Genomic DNA, 24,898 nt, shown 5'->3' on the forward strand with positions numbered 1-24,898 from the left:
AACTGATGTGCTCTGCTCAGTTTACAAAGCAGCAAGAACAGCCCCTGAAAAGACTGAACAAATTGCCAAGTTGTGAAAACATTTGCGGATAAGTCACCTGCCACAAATGAACATTTTTAATGACTAATGAGTTGCTGTTCTGTCATTTCAGTAAATGTTTACTCACCTACAAGAAGGTGCATACAGGTCAGTCATTTTCATGCCTCAAAGTAATTCTGATTTATTGTCTCATTAAAGAAACTATTTCTAGTTCCTGTGCTATGTTAAAATTGGGGTCTCTGGCTGTATTTGACAATGTGACTTGAAAAATGAATAAATGTACAAATTAAACTCCAGGATGCTCATGAAATGTCTTCAAATACTTAGTTTACAAACTGCAGTGCAGATCTTTTGTGTCCATCCCTTGCAAGTGTTTTCAAATCAGTTTTGACTATGAAACCTAATAGGCCACATATTTTAATTTTAGCACAAATTATTTGTCAACAATCTGATGCATGTGAATGCATCTTGTCGTCATAAACCCTCAAATTACTGTACAACGATGAAAAGTCTGAAGTAGCTTTTTAAGTACTTTTTACATCAAACTGTTTAACAAAAATGTAAACCTTTGTATCAATGACACCTCAACATTGTAGATATTTGTTACATATGAGACAGTTGCCATTAAACTACACAAAACACATGGAACAGCTAGTTACCCAGAGGGCTTTTGTTGAGCTTAAATTTTACTAGCAGTGTAGTTATTTGCTTCTGTAAAGGGGGGGTGTGTGGTGGGAGTGGCACTATAACCCAGCACCAAGGTCTTTAACAGTTGGTAATGGACTAAGTCCATAGATCCTAAGAGATTAAAGTTGCCACTGATTTATTGACTCTCCTCCCAGAAGCAGGTCAGAGTTTAGGCTTAAGTTGATAGCGTCCAAGTTCTTTTCCTGATGCAGTTCCTCAAAGTAGTGTTAATAGAGTACTCTGCCCCCGCAAGGCTAATTTAGACATCACATACATAGTTTAGTTTAAAAGGTTTTTAAATAATCCTAGATCTCCCCAGCTGACCACTTTCAAAACAATTTAATCATGCATTTAAGTTAGTCTGTGAGGTTTTTCTTCCTACATCCACTGATGTATACTCTAGTTTTTGGTTTCTGCTTTTTAAAAGAAAAACTTTAAAAGAACTATGCCCAGTTTATATTTAACCATTCCATCAAATAAAGAATTATTAAATATACTCAATCCCTCTTAATACAAAGGTATACCAAACACAGAAGAAATGTGTATATGATGTCAACATGAATGTTTATTTCAGCATTAAGTGACTTTTCAGATCTTTTACAACTTCTTTTTCTCCCTCAGAAACAGACTGGATATAAAAGGTGGACGGAGCTTCTGTAATGTTACCTGCAGGTTTCTGAAAAGTTCATGTAAAGCTTTCTGGGCAGTTTCCACCGCCGCCATTACGGTAGGTACACACATGTCATCTCTCCCGGAAAATACAAAAATGGGCAAAGAGGTAGAACTGAGAGTGGGGCTGTGAGCATGGGGGTGGATGATCGACGTCTATCAAACTCTGACCTGCTTGTAGCTAAGAGCTAACTGAGCTAACCCAGAGCCAATGGGAGCTAACCAGCTAATGAAGGATGTAATGAACACATGATGATGAATGGAGCAGATTCCATGTCCGTGGCCCTCTGCACCTCAGAGATCCAGTAGACTGATTCAGCAGTAAATCTATTTGACCTTTTTATATCAAAGCTCTTAGACCACTTCCTGTGTAGTCTTTAAACTTAACTTTTCTGATGACAATATGAAAGATTCCCTAAAAGATTACACTAATATCCATATTCAAATTCTCAACGTTTGTAGTGTTGAATTCATTTTAGATAAAAATGCTACAGCATCATTTTTCTATTTTAATCTTCAGTCATTTGGCAGACGCTTTTATCCAAAGCAACTTACATGTCAGATGTGATCAACTAACCATAAAAATTAACACATCTTGGGGTGGGAGAAAGTCTGAGTACCCAGAGAGAACAGAACAGAAGGACAGAAGGAGAACATGAGAACTCCACACAAAGGCTGCTATTCAAACCCCCCCGAGCCAAGACTTGAACCAGCGACCTTCTTGCTGTGAAAAAGTGCAAACCACTACACCATCATGCAGCTACTTCACTCTTTGTTTTTCGTTTTTTTTTTTAAATTTATTTTTTGCCACTTTTCTCATTATGAGTTTTGAACCTGTTAAACTCATTTTCCTCTTGGAAGTAGCTGGATGTTATTGTACTGACAGACATTAAACCCAAAGTAAATATGAATCCCTAACAGCAGCCAGAAAGGTCAAGTTAATAACTCAACTGACTAATGGATGTTTTGAAGTTGTGGGGGTCCATACTAATAATCTGCAGCAGTGCGAGCAGATACTATAAATCCATAAATAAAACCTTACATGATACAGATCTTTCACTTTCTTGTCCAAAAAAAAAAAAAAAAAAACACTGACGTTTTTTAAAAACACAACTTGGTTTAACTTTTATTGTGGGAAAAAAAAACAAATTGTCATCAAAAACGAAACAACAAAATCTGCTTGGTAGTGAATTCTGTCATACTTTCCATTCACAAATTTTTTCACAAAGCATTTTTATCTCAACATAACTTCTTTAATTCAGCTTGAAACATGTATGGTTGCTATTTTATGTACACTTGCATGAATTGGTCACCTGCAGTCAATTTATGGGAATTCATCCATACTGACTTGCTGCAATTGAGTCAGCCCCACCCCCCACCCTCCTCTCAACACTGCTCACCACTTTTTAAATAAATGTGTATATGTATAAGCTTCATATTTTGATCTAAACCATTTTACAATACACAACAACAAGGTAGGATAAGTAAACATTTAAATGGAATATTGAAGCATGTACTGTAATATTACACTGCAGATATAAAGAGCAAATCTTATTTTTAAAATCATTTTAAAAATATCACATTAAAGAAAGCATTAACATCAGAACAGTAATCCAGGTGTTGGTTAAGCTGTTTACGTTATAACATTCATGATTTCTTCACTGCCTTGTCAGCTGTTGTGGTTTCTGCTACGGCACACAGTGGTTGCAGACCACACCCTGTCTCTCTCAGCAGTGGCACAGAGTATGCTCACATGCCAGCTCTGGGCATCAGCAGAAGGATGGGCCAGAGGGCTGAAAACACTCAGTCGAACTATTCAGGATGGATGTTTCCCATCATGAAGCTCAATCAGCCACCCAATGATTCATTTCACAGACACTTGGGTAATTATAGGGCTTAGCTCTTCACCTCTGGGGATGAAACTGCATGGGCAAAGCCGGTGTGGAGAGTGGGGGTGAGCTGTGCTTGGTGCAAGTAGCCAGGACAGAGTGATAAGGAGTGAATGAAAACAAAGACACGAACGAGGATAGTGAGACTGGAGAAAGAAACTGTTGTGAAATCCTGCTAAAAAAATGGTTTTGGTGGTCTTGTTCAGGGGGGAAAAGGTGTTTTCAGTGACTCAACCATGAAGTGAACTAATCTTTAATGTCCAAGCACTGCGAATCCTTCAGAAGTAATGTGACAAAGCGAACAAAAGCAATAAGGATATACACTGCATGTCCTTTTCAGGTGGGGATTAAAACAAAAGCCATAAAGCAGCTATCTGGGAAGGCAAGATGCATAAGAAAGACTCAAAAAGGGGCTTGGGCAGCCTGTATGCAATGTTACGTGTTTTAGCTCCCCCTAATGGGAGAAGCTTTTTTTACACCATCATGTTTATACAGACGAATGTTAACATTTAGGAATAAATAAGAATTCAGAGAGACTACATGGCATGCTTTATATGTGAGGACTGCTGCTGAATCAGACAAGTTAAACAGATGTGTCCAAATTTACAAACTTTTTTTTCTCAGTTGTAGGAGCAGTTTGAGTCATTGAACAGCGCAAACACTGTAAAGACAAGGGAGTGCAAAACCCAGACAAGAGAGTGGGGGGTTAGTCACATATGTGCTGATGTCAAGTCCACTGGACCCCATCGAAGAGGGAGTATAATCATTGTATTGTGAAACAGCCAAACAGGGTCATCTGGTTAGAAAGGCTGAAGATCGGGAGGAAGATTTATGTCATATAATGTCATGTGTTGCAGGAAATTGGTTATAGTGACAGACAGGAATAAACATCAAGTCATCCAGGTGTATTTGGACATTTGGAGACTCCATACTGAAGCCTAAAGTGATGGAAAATGGGCTACTTACACAAGGACCAGAGTCCATTAACCAGGTTGGGGAGATTACTGCCATGACGTTTTTATTTAAGGTCCAAAAAAGCACTCAAGGATTAATCTATGATATAGTGCATGCACAACAAATTATGGTGAGAAAAAAAATTCAAATTAATTAGTTCTAGTTTGTCTAGTAGTTTGTTATGTCTCCAGTGTTACTAAATTGAAATCACTGTATGAATTGTCTGATGGTAAGCAATAAAAAAATATGTTCAGCTCTTGGAGGATTTGGCTTGATCCACACTGTCCACTCCAGCAAGAACCTCTGTTTGTCTTTATTAAATTGCTGGGGCTTCTTGCCAGGTCATTATTGTAAATGAGATGTGGTTCTTAACTGATTTTACCTGGTTAAATAAATGTTAAATAAAAGTAAAATAAAATAAAAACTGATGCACCATCATTAGGCCTTGTTAATCTGGTTTAAGGAAAAGAATACCAAAAGCAGAGGTTGCTGCAGAATTAAATCAACAAGTGTGTGTTAAGACAACAGAGCATGGCACCATAGACACGGACTCTGCTATCAGGATCAGATGCTGTAGTCGGTTTTATTACTGAAAAGCACAAAATGATGCAGCACGTCACAATCTCTATTTGATCAGCACAAATGGGCAAAGGTGACCAGCCACTCTACTATGAAGGTATCTTTTATTCTGCAGGAGATGAGTGAGATCTGAGTAAAAGACTTATTGCTACCCAACCCCCAACAAATATGTCCCTCGTATTTTCTTGAAGCATTTTCTCCCCAGCTTGTGACTTTTTATAGCCCTGCACTATGTTCAGAAATGTGATGCTTTGTTCGTAATTTCAAGGCTATGGAGAGCAGGTGCAGGGCCACTGTGACAAGCACAATTTATCGGCTGTTCCCAAGCAAGGGAACACATTCAATAATGTGCTGGGAAGATTAATCCATCCCCCACATGGGCTGGGCTCATCGGGAGCCACGACAGAGGTAATTTACACATACAGGTAGTCCCACTCAGCAGTTAAGGCCTTTGCAGTTGAGATACAAGTACACTAGTTTAGATTCATCCTATTGTACATTAAACTATGTAGTCTGACAGTCGTGAATTGTAAAAAAAGGAATTAAAAATTATCACAATCCATAAATTAGGACTGTGCAGTTCTTTCAATTATAAATTTGGTTTGATTTGAACTAAAAACAATGTTTGAGTTATTGTTTGCTGTTCCACTTTCCACAAATGATTTCTCAAACATGAAAGTTGAAAACTTGCCTCAACATATTTCAGTATATAAAGGGTCACATTTGTGTTACTAAACAAAGGCCAGAGGGAGGACAGCTGTCTAAAGGTGGAATATTCAGGGTAATTATGTTTAATATGGCCTCTGCTTCATACAAAAGTAAATGACAAACTACTTAAACAATATACAAACATCTTTCTTGCTGAAGGCAACTTTGCCAACTTTTTCAACTTATTCTCTGAAAGGATAGAATACAGAAGTGTGTATCACTGACAGGCAAGGAGAGCAATCGGCAGTAAGACAGAAATGATGTACAGCCTTGCATAATCAGCTCTCTGCCCCATTAATCTGGGTAGACTGCAACACTTGATGAGTCTGTGATGCATATGGGGAAAGGTTCCTCCCACAGGTGTCACTCTGAAGAACAGAGGAAGTGCTACCACCAAAGCAGGAGCTCGGTCATGCAGCCACACCCCTATCTGCAACACCATCATGTTCAGAGGACAAAGACTTGGAGGCTGCGGGAACATCTGGAGTCTTTCCACTCCAGGAGAAAAGCTGAATTTATACAAAACCCAATTCCAATGAAATAGGGACATTGTGTAAAATATGAATAAAAACTGAATACAATTGTTTGCAAATTCCTTTTTAACCCATATTGAATACATTACAAAGACAATATTTAAAGTTCAAACTGATAAACTTAGTTTAGTTTTTGCAGTGATTTATTCCAAATGTAAAGGCTGCAGCATGTTGCAAACAAGCTGGGACAGGTATCTGTTGACTTCTGTGTTACTTCACATTCCCAGCAAATTCATTCCTATTTTTGCTTGATGTACAACTTCAGTTGCTCATCAGTTCAGGGTCGCCACTATCATATTTTTTGCTTCATAATGTGTCACACATTTTCAATAGGAGATGGGTCTGGACTGGAAACGGGCCAGTCTAGTACATGCACTCTTTCACTACAAAGCCATATGTTTGTAACAGGTGCAGTGTGGCTTCACATCATCTTGCTGAGATAAGCAGGGACGTCCCTAATAAAGATTTTGCTTGCATGCAGCACATATTGCTCCGTAACATATTTGTACCTTTCAGCATTAATGGCGTTTTCACATACGTGTAAGTTACCCATACAATGAGCATGAGCACACCCCCATAACAATCAGAGATACTGGCTTGAACTTCACGCTGTTAATAATCCAGATAGTTCCTTTCTTCTTTGGCTTCCAAAAACTATTTGAAATGTGGACTCGTCAGATGACAGCACACTTTTCCACACTGCATTAGTCTATTTCAGATGAGCTGAGACCCAGACAAACCAGCGGCAGTGTTTCTGGGTGTTGTTCGTATATGGCTTTTGTGTTTCATGGTAGAGTTTTTACTTGTTGATGTAATGATGAATGACAGGTACATCTCAGAAAATTAGAATACTATGAAAACATACAATATTTTTCATCACTCATTTCAGAATGTGAAACCCATATATTATACAGATTCATTACACATAGTGAAACATTTCAAACATTTCTTGAAATTTTGATGATTGTGGCTTATTGATAATGAAAACCCAAAATGCAGTGTTTCAGAAGTTAGAATATTACATAGGATCAACAAAAAAATGATATTTTAAACAGAAATGTCTGGCTTCTAAAAAGTATGTTCATTTCCATTCCCTCAATACTTGGTTGGGCCTCCTTTTGCATGACTTACTGCATCAATGCGGCGTGGTTGGTGTGGTATGGAAGCGATCAGCGTGTGGCACTGCTCAGGTGTAATGGAAGCCAAGGTTGCTTTGATAGCAGCCTTCAGGTTGTCTTCATAGTTGGGTCTGGTGTCTCATCTTCCTCTTGTCAAATACCCCACAGATACCCTATGGGGTTCATATCAGGTGAGTCTGTTGGCCAATCAAGCACAGTATGAAGGCAGTCCAGTCCTTTTTCTCTTTAGCCTGGGTGAGACACTTCTGTAGTTGTCTCTGGTTTGAGTGGCTTATCACGAGGAATGTGACATTTGTAGCCCATGTCTAGGATTCGTCTGTGCAAAGCGGCTCTTGATGTGCTGAGTCCAGTTTCAATCAACTCCTTGTGAAGCTCCCCTAAATTTTTGAATGGATGTTGCTTGACAATCTTCTCAGGGCTGCAGTTATCTCTTTTGCTGGTGCACCTTTTCCTTCCACACAACTTTCCATTGATATGCTGGGATACAGCACTCTGAACAACCAGCTTCTTTAGAAATGACCTTTAACGGCTTTCCCTTCTTGTGGAGGGTCAATGATCGTCTTCTGGACATCTGTCAAGTCAGCAGTCTTCCCCATGACTGTGTAGCCATCTGACCCAGATTAGCTGACTAAGATTTGTTTTTGACAATATTCGAATTTTCTGAGACACTACATTCTGGGTTTTCATTATTTATAAGCCACAATTTCAAGAATTTCAAGGAATTAATGTTTGAAGTGTTTCACTCTATGTAATGGCTTTATATAATATATGCGTTTCACATTCTGAAATGAGTGACAAAAAATATTGTATTTTTTCATAGTATTCTAATTTTCTGAGATGTACCTGTATGTTACTAACCAATGGTTTTCTGAAGTCTTTCTGAGCCCATGTGGTAATATCTTTTATACAATGATGCTGGTTTTTATTGCAGTGCTGCCTGAGGGACTAAATGTCACGGGTGTTTTAAAGTTCGTTTTCAGTCTCGCTGCTTATGTGCAGAGATTTGTCCAGATTCTCTTAATCTTTTGATGATATTATGGATGGTAGTTGATGAAATCACTAAATTTCTTGCAACTGTATGTTGGGAATTTGGATTATATTCAGACACAACTGGTTCTGTTTTATTAAAGCCAACAGATCTCTTTAATTTCTATTCAAGGGCATGCAGTGATGCACATTTCTCCAGAGCAATTATCACCACAATATTGCTATGGAAAGGCATTAAAACAATAATACACAGAGAAGGGGGTGGATACATAAGAGAACAGGTTTCACAAACCCTTTTTTTCTTTGCAACTTAAAATCTCCGGTCAACACGGGCACAGCAAAGTCTCAGACACGCAATCCAGTTTAGCTGCTATGCCTTATTTCAGCTGCAGACTATTTATTACGCTTTCCTCTTGAGGATTATGTGGCTAACATTTACTGTATTTAAGAACCACACTGCTATCACAAACCAATCTAGCCACTGATATACCACAATGTGGGTTTGAACAACATGGACAAGAAAGCTAGAGCAGATGGTGGTTGATGTGCAAGATTTACTTAAGGCAACATGAACTGTATTTAAATGATGGATATAGACACCACTTCTGAAACCATTAAGGAACTGTTCCATAGTGCTGCAACACTGATGGCAACTATAGGGATGGGTCTCAAACCATAAAAAAGACTGAATAAAAATTCATTGCTTGCCTCATGAAGTAGTCTCTTTTCCTTCATTGTGGACATGAAGCAGATCATAAGAACACGTTTCTAGGCCCAGTCATCGTACTACTAGTCATTTGGAAAATATCTCCATGGGTAAACAGAAAAGGGGTGGACTTCACTAGGTTCGGTCCTCGTGACCTGAAGTCTGAAAAGTTGAGATGTTCCCCGTTTCAACACATTTAATTCAACTGAACGAGTCACTGAGCAGAACTTGAACAGTTGCTTGGTCCATTTCATTTTAATTGTGTGTGTTAAAGCAGGGAAATTTGTAAAACCTGCAGGACTGCAGTTTTCTAGGACTGAACTTGCACCCCTTGTCAAGAAGAGCCACATTGTACTTTTGTCTAGTTTTGAGCATCACTATCCAAACCAAAAACCAAACCAGCACCTTTTATAGGACTTATAAGGGACTGATCCTAGACTGGATAAGCAGAGGAGAGAGAACCATTCCACCTAAACACAAGCCACTAATCTTACACTAACAAGCAAGGTCATCTATTTGTTACTTTTTAAAGCATACAACACCTTAATACAAATTTGGTTTCACATATTGTTTTATTCTGTATAACTATTACTTCTGCAGCTATTTTAGTTGTAAAATAAGTGCAGCTAGTGGGAGGCATAAAGCCTGATAGTTAGACTTAATGGGCCTTGATGTGTGTAGGGAGTCAGGGAGTGTGACTGACTTATTCCACTGAGATTTCGCTTTGCTCGTTCTGAATGGGCCAATAGATGTGCTATGATTTTATGTCCCTCTGTAATACTTCATGATCCTTTATGTGGGTAAATCATAAGGAAACAGATGAAATGAACACAGCAGCAGTCCCTGCTTTTTAACATGAACACTATCACAAACAACCCTTCCAGTGGTGTATCTCTTTGCTCTCTGACATTAAAGTCATCAAAATACACAAATGCAACTAGGCATCCTAAATGAACTTACTAAATGGTATTTTTTGTAAAGCATTCTGGTGTCATTTGTGCTGTAATGGAGCTGCAACCTGCTGTGTTGTGGTTTTAGGTTGTTTTTTTTTTTTTCCATTTTTTTTCACTTGACTTCATCTGCCATGTTTGAGCTAATGAATCTTAGATGACTTGGACTCAGCACTTTCATTTAAAAAAGAAGGCACTGCAGAGACACATGTCTGGAAAACAAAACAGAAAAACAAGCCCACTCTTAGCAAAACTGTCTACTCACGGAAGCAACTGGGAAGTCATTAAAATGATTTCACCAACTCTGATTTCCAGTAGTCCATAATCAATGAAAAAATTTTTTACAAGCATATTTTTTAAATTATTAAAAACAGTTTTCACTTGATATGTAACTGTTGTATCCAACAAGAATAAAGAGGTTAACTGCTTCAATGCAAAACAATAGTGCCACCTAGTGCATGAAGACATCTGGACCATATGCTCAACATATGAACAGTATTACACGTTTATGATGAAGGAAAAATATCATGTATAAATTATGTTTAAACCATTTTTAGGTTTACTGTCTTTAGGAGCTTCAGCATTAAATAGCAAATTTGACAGCATTTCATATAATTAAAAATTGAACAGTTGTACATTAAAAACAGTTTAAATAAACCCTTTCAAAATATGTGTGCCTTAATTAAAAGCATATTATTAAAGGTAAAGAATAAAATGTGATAAAGAGATAATGTCTCACGCAGATTTCATTGGAAAGGTACTCTACATAATGCATTGCAGAAAGTCCTTATCAAATATCAAAGACTCAATCTTTGTGAGTTTGTGTTTGTTTGTGTGCATATTTTTATTTTTTAAAAGCATTTAAGATCTACCTCAGAAGGCAATGCCTCTGGGTCATGTAACTGCACCAGGACTTACTTATTACAGATGTTCTTTCAGCACGAAATTTCCTCTGTGCTTTCCATCACACATGTCATGCCTCACTTCCATACTGAATCCCTGCCATGATCTCAGGAGGGTTTAAACACCGGCTCAGGTATCTGGATCAACCAAGTGCCTGCAGTGACAAATGGAGCGCTTGTCTTTGTCAAATCTTGGCTCCGTCTAAGCCCTGTAGCATGTTTGCAAAATATTTACTTATGTTTATCTTGCTTGAAGCAGACAGCAAGCTGTGAGGAAGTTGTGAAAAAAACATCTACTTCCATAACTATTACAGTTACAGGAAAGATGCTCTAATGGCATTGTATAGCTATTTTACTGTAAGCTGTAATATTTACAGAACCTTTTGTATGATCTTTGTTAGATTAGAATAGAGCATGCTAGTACTGACCCTAGTGGTTGAAAACTGAGAATATTTTTTTTCATTTTGCCCCCAAGTCTCTCATTGTCCTTTCTTGGAGGTTTGGACACTTTTTTATAGTGTAAATGTATAAACGCTACACCCAATAAAATCAGCTTGGCTGTAAAACTGTAGCTTTCCATGCCGAACCTAAATGCATACATGTCTTCATTACCAGGTCACAGTGTTACTCAAAGATCCAATATCCATTTATTCTTGGTAATGAAAAGAAGAAAAAAAATCTTCTGAGTGGTTGGCAGGCTTCCACAGCTGCTGAGAAGGCAGAGTTGTCTTTTGGCACATAATGAGCAGCTGAAGTGAGTCCAGTGCTGCTCCTGGGCTTGTCCAGTATATCTAGGAAATTACTTGTTTATCATTCATACTGATTTTTTAATCAGAGGGTGTCACTTGGCAGATTTATAATAAACAGATGAATTAGAGTTGCATGACAGTTTAATGTGACGGCACAAGAGCAGCATGAAGCATATTTTGTGTGTTAGACATTTTGATGATGCTTGTAACTAGTGAAATTAAGAACGAATGCAGCAGCACCATAAGCTCACATTTCTAGATTGCAAGAATTAAAAATAAAAAGTAATAAATGTAAAACAAGATCCAAAATTATCTTCTAAACTTAGGCCAATAAATGCTAACTTGAGATGTGGAAATAACAAAATGGGGAGAAAATAATCTCCAGCCAGCCAGAAACTGTCAAGATAAAGAAAATAACAATTTTATACACACACACACACACACACACACACACACACACACACACACACACAATGAAAGAGGTCACTCTGCTTTTAACTTGCCTACAATATTTCATACACCATAAACAAACTGATGTGTGTAGGAATACATCACGATGTTCACTGCTGCCAAACACCTTAATTAGAAGCGGCAGATTTTCAGTCAAGGTTTTAGTAACAACTGCTGAGTTACACAGAAAGGTGGACTTAACTTCATTATGATAACTAAGCACTGACGTATAAATGATCAACAGCTTCTCTGTATGCGCAGCTTTTCATAGGTTTAATTTAAACAGGCACAAGAATCTTCTCACAAATTCTCCAGAAACTGCTTCAACCAGTTAAATTACTGACACAAAGAGCTACTTTCCACAGTGATCATCTTTCTTGCTTCTACCTCAACAACACTAGTTATCAAGTAAAAAATAATACTAAAATAATACTAAAGAAAATAAACTTTTCCAAATGGGTCAAAATAAATGAGAAAAAAAAAGTGTTTCTAATCATTCGTCCTATTTTTAGGAACAGGATCTTCAGGACACAGTGAAAGTAGCTTGGTCATGAAAAGCTTCATATGCGAGCAGAACATTTCTTATTCTAGATTTAACAAGAAGCCAATGTTGAGAAACTAAACTTGGAGAAATGTGATCTTTGTGGAAAGTTCTAATCAAACCCCTGGCTGCAGGATTGTGGAGCAGCTGGAGGAAAAGCAGCCCAGTAAGGAGCTGTAGTAGTAAAGGGGCTGATCTTGATCACAAAATACCAGTAACTCAGAGGTTCCTGACAGTAGGACTGGAAGGCAAAGTAATGTCGTTCAGAATAATAGTACAACTTGACAATGTCTTCCAAATAGGATCAAATACATCCTCTGTTTTATCTGAGTTTAATCTTAAAAATTCAGTTATTCAAGTTTTTATGTCTTTAAAACATTTGTAGTCTGTCAAACTGACAGACTCATCAGACTTCATGGGAATGTGTTGCTGATTACTGTCTGCATAGCAATAAAAATCCACTTATTGGTCCAATCACAAAGTCACTGGTCACTGGAGTCTCGAATGCCACATTTGTCATGATAGGGCTGCAAATTACCCTCAGTGACCCAAGATTTTCCTACAGTGAGTGTGTCAGAGAATGGGAATACTGGACAGGTTGGGACAGGTAAGGCAGAAGTTTAAGGCGAAGCCCCCCTCTGAACCTTCCCTCAACTGGGAACTGTGGAGAAATGTCTAACTGAAGTTATCCCCCAAAACAGGGTAAATATCTCATTTATTCACTATAGTGCGATGCCTCCAATCTTCTTCTGGTTTGGCACTTGCCCTCCTCTGTCCTCCAGCACAATCCATCCTGGCATATGCCACAGCCAAAGCCCATTAATCAAACTCATTTTATGAGGTCTGAATACCTTGCACTCAGTCCTTATGCATTAACCTTGTTGCTGCCCCTTACCACCTCTGAAAGTTGGCATTAATGTGCAGCATGCCTGCTCTTATAGGTGTGTGTGTGTGTGTGTGTGTGTGTGTGTGTGTGTGTGTGTTTTGAGTGCTTGTCACTTGTTACTGTTTTAGAGTTCCTGCCATGCCATAAATAAAGCTGGTCGGAGGGAGGGATGGAAGCCAGCGGAGTGTTCTGACAGTAGAGGGCTCAGTGGCCTTGTCTTCCTGGGATGAGGACTGGTGAGTCTGGTCAAACTGCTAGCTTATTGCATACTTTGTAGATTGCAATATTGTGCTATATATATATAATTAACATTATTTCTTTCAGGCCTTGTTAAACTCACTATTATCACTGTGTTGTTACATATAGAATTTTATATTAAAAGTTCATTCATAAAGCAGACAGTACTATTTTTTCTGTTTGACATTTACAAGAATAGCAGAGTAACAATCTTTTACATTAAAAATTAATTATATATTTTTTTTATCTTAATAAGTTAGTAAAAATCTAGGATAAGAAATATGACAAAGTTTTTCATACACTCCAAGTGAATAAACTAATAAAAACAACATCTGAAATAATTTAATGACAGGTATTGGATGTCATGAGGTTTATCTGAGAAAGATCAAGCTGACCATAAGCAGTTCCACACAGTTATTTCAGTCACAGGTCAAATAAAATAGCTAAGTAAAATGAAAAAAAAAAGTGTGATGACAATAATTCATATTTAAAGACACATGTTACAATGTAAGTGGAATATCTTTACATTCAAATAACACTGTAAACAACTAAGTCTAGATTTATCTATTTGATCTCACAGAATCTAAACAAGCAGCACTAAGACCTTTCTGACCTTTCTGAGGGGTGTCTGGAGTTCATCACAATAAGAAGTTCTAAATAAGCACATTCTCTCTCATCTGGTCTTTTTTTTAATTATATGAAGTACCTTTAAGTAAGCTGTGCAAAAGTCTGAAGTAATTAAACACAAGTGTGAACAATCCTAGGCTCTTCTAAGCACACTAAGCTGTCTACTAGGTTGTACTTAATCTAACCATTTACTGTACGGATTCATTCATCTGGCCATATTTTACACTGCTTATTCAAATGCAGGGTTGTGTGGATAATATATCCACAATATATTATGGATAATATATCCACAATATATTATCAATATAAATCATAGAAACACAACTATATTCATTATGAACTTCTTAATGGACTAACTCAAAGTCCACCAGTATCATCAGCCAGTTTTTACTCAAGTTAGATCAAGTAAACGCTTATTTCAGAACAGCTGCAATAGCATTTTATCTCAGAAGCCATATTGTTCTCCAGTAGCGGATGATGCTGGAACAAAACGGTCCTCTTACATCAGTCATGGTTCAGAAAAAGTAGTCCAGCACATACTAAAAACTATTATAGGAGAAAATTGCAGGATTTTAAGAGATTCAACATTTTAAATTTTTGGTCTGTATTTTTCATTTCTTCTAATTTCTTGCTGCTGTCAGATGTGCTTTTAAAACGGAACCAAATTTTATTAAAATATCTATGCTGGTTTGGGGATTGTGGAAAGAGAGAAAACAAAAAAAAAAAGTGGTTTCTGAAATTCTTTTTTAAATTTTGAACTTTTACAATAACGAAAAGCCCAATATGGAGGAATGTGCCGTTAATAATGCATAAAAATAACTTTTTTCATCCATAAATGCACATCCAACACCGACCAGTTCCTTGGTGCTGAGTGTTTGACATACAGATCTGAAGCATATTCTGAATGTGAAGCAAAAGCTCTTCCCAATCATACTGTCACACTTAAAAACTTTTTATCTACTAATTATGGTAGATAACCAGTGCTTTAAGTGGGGTGGTTTGCAGCGGTACGCAGTAGCGGCACTTTTAAATTCTATCCCTTTCCATACCGGGACTGGGTTTTTTTTTTACAGCGTATGGTGCATAACGGGACTTTTACCGGCTTTCCTCAGCGATCAGTATAACCCTCCTACGCCTTCATCACATATTACAGCCTATATTTGTTGATTTTAATAAAAAAAGTCGCCTCAAAAGAAATGTATTGACTGGTTTAGACACACAACGCTTGCTGTAGCCCACAACGTCATGCTGCACTTCATATTGTACACTCGCTTCTGTGTTTACATTGAAGTGGACATACTTTGAATGAGAGTAAAGGCGGAAAAAAAAAACTATGATGGCTGTAATGCTAGCCTGGCATTACAAGCCAAATTGTCCTCAAGCCAAATGGGCTTGAGGACAATATTCGGAGCAGAGTTGGGTGATGACAATAGTACTACTAACAGTCATTTACTACACCAGACAATGAAGGTCAGATGCTGCAAACTAATTGTATGGCTGGTCAGTATTTTGAGTTTCTGAAGATTATTTCTAGATTAACGATAAGAAAATATTGCTAAGTGGCATGGACGAGGCCTAATGTTGTGATAAACATATTTCACAGAGGAAAAGTGTAAGCGTAATGTACTGTTAAATTAATCTGGTAATAAGCTAAATAAGTCTGAATGTGTAACTTTTTTGTTTGTTTTTTTTAATCCTTTCATGCATAATGGCCCTATAGTGGGCACCTATTCGCAAGTTTTTTTTCTTGCATATTCATAAATAAGGATGGTATTTTTTGTTATTAAACCGCTAAAGTGGATGTAAGTGAGTCATCCAATACGTTTCCACTCACTGGAGAATAAATAAAATATGATATAATTGAACGTAATGTAATTACACAGCTTTGTCTTTGCGATAAATAGGAAGAGAAAATGATACAGCTATATTTCATAGAAGATTTACATAATATAATTATATGTTATAACTATTTTGTAGCATACATTAAAATAAATCATACAAAATTCTAAATATCCCTAATTAACAAAAAAAAGTACTTTTGGATATTTGTAGAGGTAAAATACGTATTTAAAAAAATGGGGGTTTTTTTTGTTTTTTTTTTATTCATTCTTGCATGAAAGGGTTAATGAACTTTTAGTTTATGCATTTACTTTTCAGTGTTATTTTTAATGTCCATGCAATGAGCCTTGAAGTTTATAAAAGTGTCTCCATGGCACTTCGAATTTGGCAAATGTGGATCTGGTTTAGAACTAGTGTTTACTTTTTGTTATTTCTGTGCAATAAAACTATTAATCTATAGATCAATTTATAGATCTACACATAAGTATCACCCATGTTTTTGTCCCATATTTGCATGACAAACTGGCAGCAAGTCATTAGGGGAGTACCACCACTTATTTTGTTCCACTTAAAGCACTGGTTACCACACAGTCCTGCAGAAAGAGTAATACTATAAAAATGAACAAGACAACAAAGAGACACTGTGGGTGTTTTCACAGTTCAGCCATTGGATCCCAATAAGATCAAATGCGCTGTTTGATCACAGTTTTAAATTTAACCAACAAAGACAGAAATGATAAATTTGGATTTTTACCTTCTGTCTGGATGTCCCTCAAATATCCAGAGAAGATGAGAAACTGAAGGGTTGAAAACAACACATAGACTGTAAGCGCTCTGTGTCCCACGTTGTTCCAAGTGGATGTGACCACAAAACCTTCAGATTCACAGGACAAAAACAAGGTTAAAGGCATTTTTATTTCAGTCACATTACATCTTGATTAAACTTTAAAAAAAAGCACTCTATTTTAGGGAACTGGGATGTAAAAAAAAAAAAAAGAAAAAGAAAAAACTCAAACTGTGAGACTTGATTTTCATCTTATGGTCTCTGTGGGGCAAGTAAACAAACTGCTACCATCCATATCAACATCCCTCAACTTACAAAGGAAGAATGCAGGCCAACAAGTTTCATTCATTCATTCATATCTCAGCACCAAATAATGAAGTTACTTGGCACCATTTTATAACTGGATACATAAATAAAACTCATGTTACAATTCCAAATACACAGTAACACCACAGAAGAGACAGGCGTTATGTTTGATCACCAGCCAATACATCTTGTCAAGCTTAAAGAATATGTCACTTTGCTGCCATACAACAGTAGTACTGGGGATTTTAGTCGCTAATGTGTTCAATCCAGCACTTGATTTTCTAGCATTATTCATGAGTGTAATGCCTACAGTAAAAAGTCTTGCAGTAACAAAAGCAGGTTGATGCAACAAAAGTTGTTGTTTAATGCACTGATTAGAAATCCTCAAAATTCTGAGCCTAACTGCGGTGCACATAAATCACAGTCTTTGTGGGTTTTTATTAAAGCACTGGACATCATCCTCTATGGCCTTTCTGAATACAAAACAACAGAAAGCTTTTGAATTTTACAATAAGCCTTCAAAACAAAAGTGCTGACTAAAACATTTTAAATGGATATCAAATGCTGCAAAATGCTTGGAATGAAAAAGAAAGTGGTTAATCAAAAGAAAAGAAAAATGAAAAAAAGACAAAAATGAGAATGAAGGCTTGTTTGGCCAGTATACAATATGATACAACACTTACTAACCCAATAATGGCTAATTATTAACAAATGCAAGTTAAATAATAAATATATCGCACCAGGGAAATTGCAAGGATGCATTTGAGGTCTTTTATGGAAATCTTATCCAAGTACCTTGACAGAAGTTGAGAAGCAAAGGAAGAACTTCAGTCATGAACCTTTGACTTGGTTTGTGTTCTTTTATTCATTTTAAAACAGCATCTTGTTTTTCATTTTTTTTCTTTCAACATACAATGTGTCAGTGTGTTTTTTTTCTGAAACCAACATCCATGTTTAAATGACATACAGTCACGTTGAAGTAGCTAGTTCTGTTGTATTTCAATGTAGTTTGCTTACTTTTATGATTTAAACCCTCTCTGCAAAGGTGTCCCAAGTCAGTTATCGAAGGTCACTGTGTTGCATGTCTTGCATGTTTCCTGCTGAAGCACAGCTGCATCAGATTATTGCATCAACATGCTTAAGTAGCACCTGACAACAAGCTGTTGAGGTTGGCTATTTAATTAGAATCAGGTGTCCTGAACCAAGGAAACGTCTAAAACCTGCAAGACGACGGCCCCATCCTTCATCATAGGAAGACCAGATAAAAAGATCAAGACAAGACAATAGCATTCCTTGAGGCAGAGGTGGGGAACTGCAGGCCGTAGTCCTGGGAGTATCCCTGCTGCAACACACCTGACACGCATCAGATTTAATTAGCAGACATGCGCAGAGTTTGACATCAAACTCTTCACAAGTCTGCTAATCACCCATTGATTTGAGTCAGGTGTGTTGCAGCAGGACGGCAATTGCCAATGTCATCCTCTGCCTTAAGGGCTTTTAAATTTTACAATTAAAAAGCCCTTAAGGCTTTTATTTATATATATATATATATATATATATATATATATATATATATATATATATATATATATATATATATATATATATATATATATACACATATATATATGTATACATATATATATATATATATATATATATATATATATATATATATATATATATATATATATATATACACATATATATATGTATACATATATATATATATATATATATATATATATATATATATATATGTATATATATATATATATATATATATATACACATATATATATGTATACATATATATATGTGTATATATATATATATATATATATGTATATATATATACATATATATATATATATATATATATGTATATATATATACATATATATATATATATACACATATATATATGTATACATATATATATATATATATATATATATATATATATATATATATATATATATATATATATGTGTGTGTGTGTGTGTGTGTGTGTGTGTGTGTTTAGTAGTTAAGAGATAAAATAGGCTAATGGTTTTCTCTTTAATAAACCCTAACTAGTTTAGCTAGTTTGCAACTTAAGACGACCATTAGTGATTTTAACTTCGAACACGTCATTCACATCAAGTAGCCTACTCACATGACCGCTGTAGAGTATGGCAATGGGGAAAAACGTCGTCAGTCTGCCTAATTCGCGTTTCTGAACTGCTGCCGTGAGAAGATGCGCGTATGAAATTGCAGTCACTGAAACAGCAATGTCGGCATCCGGTAACGTAGCAACTAATTGGTCGTGTCAGCACAGGTGAGCTGTAAGGCATCACAGGTGACTCCTTTGCTTGCATGTATTCATTTAAATGTACGGCATAATGTGGTAAGTTTAGGTGGAAAGTTTAGGCAAGACTGTTAACACAAGTTTGTTTTGTTTTTTTTTTTTAAATGAGATAATGTCCGATACGCACGCACACAGAGAGAGAGAGAGAGAGAGAGAGAGAGAGAGAGAGAGAAAAGGTCTGCAACTCTGGAGCGAGGAGCGCTCATGCAGTTTATGGTAATACCCAAGTTCAACCAGTAGGGGCTGCTGCACTTAAAATAGCTTGAGATGTGTGAAAACTGAAATAGCGCAGTGTGTGTTGAAGGACAAAACATCACTGCTCATGTGGAAGAGTGGGTCCAAACTGGTCCATGTGTTAACAGAAACTGTGATGATCCCCAGACAAGGAAAGTAGCTCCAGAAAATTCCAGGCAAAACATTAGATTTCTCTGTCAAGGAAAGTGAAGTTCAAGAGCAGTTAAGATGCAATGTAGACTCCTCAAACCTCCAGGCTTCTGCCAGATGATCCACACTTCTCTGTACACTTCTCAGCACACTTCTCATTCACTTCTCCATGGTGAACCCGGAGCTGAGATCCATTAGGCTAATTCATTGACGGTTCACAATTTTCAGAGATTCTTTACCATTTATTAATGTTCCAAAAATATTATTAAATGCCATTTTGATTTACTATTAAATATGAGTCCACACCCAGCTGAAGGGGAGTCCAGCTCCAGTCCAAGAAAATTCAGCCACCATAAACAGCTAAAGACCTTCTGGACATTTAGACTACTGTTAAGTGATGCATGCAGGATTCAAACAGCCATTCTGTGTGACTGCAGAAAAAAAAAAAAAAAAAGATGTAAGGAAGGCTGAATCTACTCTTTGCTTCTTCTGCTGGTTTTTGTATCAAGAGTCTTGATTCTAGTTAAAAGACAAGGCGTGTCTTCTTAGCGCACCAAGGAGGATTAAGAATATTGTTGGAGCCACAATCAAAACAACAGTAGTGGAGAACTGTAGAAAGAAACACAAAAATATGATATGATCATTATGTATGATTACTGAATTAGTCTTCTTTTGCTTCCGGTCCATTAGTCCGTTATACAAACCTTGACAGCGGCACCATAGTCCTTTTGGAATGATTGAAGAAATACTTTAAAGAGGGCGAGGCTGCAAGGCAAGTATGAATCTGTGTCACCCGAGTCTCTGCATCTTTAAAAGAATATTCACATTTTTTTCTTTTAGAGGGACCATATCTAACAAAAATAAATGTTCATTTGTAATAGATGCACAAAACCACACTGTTCTATCTGAAACTAACCTTTTGTAAAAAGCATTTAAAAGCAAATTGTTGTCCGCCAAATATAACTCTGAGAGGCTGAGCTCGATCAGTATAGAGAGAGGAAGCCTGAAACCATCCTCAGAGAGCAGAGCAAGGTTATACCATCCCTGTAAAGTATTACAAGTACATATTATTTGCAGGCACTTATATGTGCAATGATGTATGATTAGAAACATCCACACAACAATGTGCACACCTGTGGATTGTTTCTTAGTGCCGCCATTGTGTACATCTGTGCTGCAGAAAACAAGTCTTTCTCCCTGGTATCACACCCTTCATACAGCAGGTCACCCATTTTAATAAAAGCTGGAGAAACAATAAAATCAAAGGTCAATAAATATATATTTCATCCGCTCATGCACCTTTTGCATAAGTCTGGGAATATTAAAGTCATGATTTACCATAAGTGTCAGGATTTTGGCTTTCAATTGTGAGGTTGTAATACCTCCACATGCAGAGAGCAGCATCAGCAGGATCCAGAGAACTTCCCTTTTGCCATGCAGAATTAAAGGGAAAAAAACAATAAGTAGGAAAATAAACTGAATACTGACAAGATTTTTTACATCAACAACTCACCACATTTTGTTCACAAATGTATGCCACATTAAATTGTGCAGGTGCATATCCAGATTCGGCCGCCATCATGTAATATAACAGTGAAATGAACCTGTAGAAGAGCTTGAATGTAAGTTTAATGTCTCTTAATGACCTGATCAGGAATGTTCCAAGGAAAAACTTTACATTTCACTCTTGAGATAGGAATCCAATGCTTTCTTCAAGATGCTCCCCAAGTACCCATTGTGCTCTGCTGCCCACTTAACCCACCTGCAGTCAATTAAAAAGAAACAGCTGATAAAATTATTTTAAAATGTCAAATGAAGGGAATTACATAAAAAGGTAAGAAGCTAACAAAACAGCATCTGAAGGGTATCTGTTGACATGGCCAGGTATCCCAGAGTTCCAGATTTCTGCAAGTTGAACTGCTCCCTTAATGTGTGCTCTTTCTGCAGACTTCCGATAGTACTTATATGCCACATACTGCAAGACAGACAAGTTACTTCCAGCTAACTGAGCTGAGGAAGAGTGTGTTGAAAAACTGATTTACAGTTGAGCTAACCTGGTTGGCAGGCTTTCCTGGATACAGACCCTGCGAGTACATGACGCCAAGATTAAAAGCTGCATCCGGGCTTCCGAGGAGATCAGCTTTTTCCCACAGCTGCACTGCTTGATTGTAGTCATGTTCAAACTGTTCATAGTACCAAGCCAGAGCATTGATGGCAGGGACAAAATCCTACAAAATAGACCACTGTGAGGACTTTTGCAACAAGGAGGAGACTCCTGATGTAACAGAATGGCTAATATACAAGTATAAAATAAGAAAATATAATCATACAAAACCTGCTCCATCGCTTTCTTCAGGAATGTAACAGCTTTTGGGATGTCCTTCTCAACCCCATGTCCCTACAGAGAAAAACATGAGCATTTTCTAAGAGCTGATGAAGCTGGATGTTAGAGTCAAAAGAAGAAGATAATTCTTTGTAGAATAAGATCAATTATTCTATGAAGTATCATGTATTTTTATTTACCAGAAGGCAAAACTCTGACCTGTAGAAGTATTATTCCATAGTCATACATCGACACCGGGTCCTCTAATAGGATCGCTCCCCTCCGGTAGTGCTTCACAGCTTCCTCAATGTTTGGAGACAATCCTTGCTGACCCCAAAACAGCATGCGTGCCAGAGTTTGCTGCAAGACAGTTGGTGAATGTTGAATATCTTCACCTTTTTCACCTCAAAATTTCATTGCTCATAAATCAGCTGCATAATTTAATACAACTTAACGGAATAAATAAAACAGTGAGGGTTAGCTGTTTTTTTTTTGTTTTTTTTTTTTAATAAGAATAAGACAACCAAAGGTGATAATTATATAATCCTGCGCTGTAGCAACAAGCACAGGATTGAAGTGCTGTGTGCTCATTTTTAATCGACAAAGATTTTCAGAGGCAGAGGTTCATTGACAGATGTCAGACAAATGCTTCCAGATTTTCTGCTGGAGAATAAAAGAACAAAGAAGGCTGGGAATCAAAATGGCAGGAAAAACTCTCAAGTATATAACTCAAAAGTTATATTTATCCTAAATGCATGGCCAAAAAGCTTTTTTTTTTTAAATGAAAAAAGCCACATGAGTTCTTTGGGACTGTGGGAGAATGAATGTAAAACAGCTGAATGGGCTACTGAGTGACTGAAATATGCACCTCTCAAAAGAGGCAGTTTGTGCACAGAAGTCCCAGAGGAAACCACAAGGATTTCACAAGAAAAGGTGAACGGTGAAGATTTGCTGCAGGTCTTGTTCTGCAATTTTGCAAACATAGTTAGGGATTTGGTTAGACCTGCTTGGTGTGTGACTGGTCCCAAATTCTCTCTGCATCATGACAGCTATGTAAGCCATACAGCCGGAGACATAAAAGATGCCTCAGCAGCAGCAGATGGTATGGCCCGAAGAGACGGCAGCCATTTAAGCTGCCTAAACCCAGTGAGATTTTTTAAATAACAGGTACCTCAGCCTCAGCGGCTCCCCTGCTTGCCTGCAGTTTCAGCCACTGAAAGATGTGGTGGTCTTCATTGGTCTGAAGGTTTAATGTCTCATCATTGTTCAAATAAATAGCCTCAACGAATGTCTTAAAAAGAGAGAAAAAAGATGGCATGTTAAGTTTAAGTTTTTTTTTAGTTTTTTATTATCAATTCTCTCTAAAAGTTGCTCTAAAAGGCCGATAATGCTCTGTGTTTTGAATGAAATATGATTTTTCTCATATTAACGAGAGTAGTGACAGAGGCTGATGGTTATCTAAAAAATACAACGACAATAACAGTAGCAAAAATCTCATATGCATATCCACTTTCAGTTCTTAGTGTTGCAATAAGTCAAAGGTAATATGAGAACAAAACTGAAAAAGTTAGATGGGAATTCCACTGCTTTACTGTTCCTATCATATAATAATGAGATATATCACCGTAAACAAATGCAACCCTGATATTTTCTATAACACAACAGTATCCAACACAAATGACCTGATTTGGTGTGGGATTATGACGGTCTACAGTTGTCTGTTTTGCAATATTTGCATAATAGGCATAGGCCAGATCAGGGTCTCTGGGGAGACCATGGAGTCCCAGGTGGTGCAGGTACCCGAGATGCAGAAGTGACAGCCGATCATCATTCTGGGCACCCAGCAGAGCAAGAAGCAAAGCCTGCACCAAACACAGAGGTATGAGACAATACAGTGAGCGGGACGTGTTTACTACAGATTTGGTGATCTAGTGAAACACACCTTATTGTGCTGGCTTTGTACTCCTAGTCCAGTGCTGAGGAGCACAGATGACATGTGCAGAGCTTGATTATCAGCAAGGCAGCCAGCTTGGAGCAGCAGTGGTAATATTCTGCTGACTACTGCAGTGCTACTTGCTCGGCGCAGCTTATGAAGTGATAATGAGTACAGAGCCCTGCCAACAGCTGGCAGGCTTACTGCTTTTCCTATAAGAAAGGACCTCAACTTATTTCACTCAATCATAACCAATGTGTGTAATGACACAGATATCAAGCAGGAAGCTGCAGGCATTTTTCATTCCTATTATTCAATAAGCCATGATTGGTTTGTCCAGTTAAATTTGTTACCATATTTTAAAACTAATAACTTGGCCAGTTTAGCAGCTTGTCTTCTGTGAGGGGCAGCTTCCTCCCAAAGCTCACACTGCTGATTTGTCAGTATTTCTCCCTTTAACATCCAGTTATGGAGAGCATCACAAGTCTCTGGAGAAAAAAAAAAAAGAAAAAAAGTTGTTTTGACAACTTTATTGAACTCTTGTTTTATTTTTTTTCTACACTGAGATATTAAACCATCCCATATAGTAGGTAAATATGCTTATTACCAGACTCTGCAGCCTGTTTGGCCTTGGTTGAAAACCCGTTAATCTTAACTGTCATGTCAAAACGAAACTCTTTGCATGTTTTCAGCCATCCGGTCAGGTTCACTTTCTTAATTATGTCTGGAATAAAGTCAGACTGCAGA

At 37.2% G+C, this 24,898-nt stretch overlaps 2 protein-coding genes across 2 annotated transcripts in view; one reads left to right on the top strand and one right to left on the bottom strand.

Moving 5' to 3' along the window:
• The window catches only part of chrna10a (cholinergic receptor, nicotinic, alpha 10a), a gene marked incomplete at both ends in the record, with an annotated part of 208,196 nt that overhangs the window by 138,148 nt on the left and 45,150 nt on the right, over positions 1 to 24,898 (top strand). The gene's annotated exons all lie outside the window — the stretch shown is intronic.
• LOC306760673 (protein sel-1 homolog 3) overlaps positions 1 to 24,898 on the bottom strand; it is a gene marked incomplete at both ends in the record, with an annotated part of 159,208 nt that overhangs the window by 132,557 nt on the left and 1,753 nt on the right. The window contains 15 exons of the mRNA XM_079246639.1: positions 20,600 to 20,702; positions 20,812 to 20,939; positions 21,029 to 21,138; positions 21,234 to 21,321; positions 21,409 to 21,499; positions 21,574 to 21,657; positions 21,743 to 21,870; positions 21,950 to 22,123; positions 22,231 to 22,293; positions 22,438 to 22,578; positions 23,390 to 23,509; positions 23,901 to 24,080; positions 24,161 to 24,363; positions 24,505 to 24,639; positions 24,759 to 24,891. Of these exons, the coding sequence (XP_079102765.1) occupies positions 20,600 to 20,702; positions 20,812 to 20,939; positions 21,029 to 21,138; positions 21,234 to 21,321; positions 21,409 to 21,499; positions 21,574 to 21,657; positions 21,743 to 21,870; positions 21,950 to 22,123; positions 22,231 to 22,293; positions 22,438 to 22,578; positions 23,390 to 23,509; positions 23,901 to 24,080; positions 24,161 to 24,363; positions 24,505 to 24,639; positions 24,759 to 24,891 (1,881 nt within the window). The remainder of the gene's footprint in view (positions 1 to 20,599; positions 20,703 to 20,811; positions 20,940 to 21,028; positions 21,139 to 21,233; positions 21,322 to 21,408; positions 21,500 to 21,573; positions 21,658 to 21,742; positions 21,871 to 21,949; positions 22,124 to 22,230; positions 22,294 to 22,437; positions 22,579 to 23,389; positions 23,510 to 23,900; positions 24,081 to 24,160; positions 24,364 to 24,504; positions 24,640 to 24,758; positions 24,892 to 24,898) is intronic.

Source organism: Telmatherina bonti, assembly GCF_933228915.1.
Source record: "Telmatherina bonti genome assembly, chromosome: 9".
NCBI classification, from domain to species: domain Eukaryota; kingdom Metazoa; phylum Chordata; class Actinopteri; order Atheriniformes; family Telmatherinidae; genus Telmatherina; species Telmatherina bonti.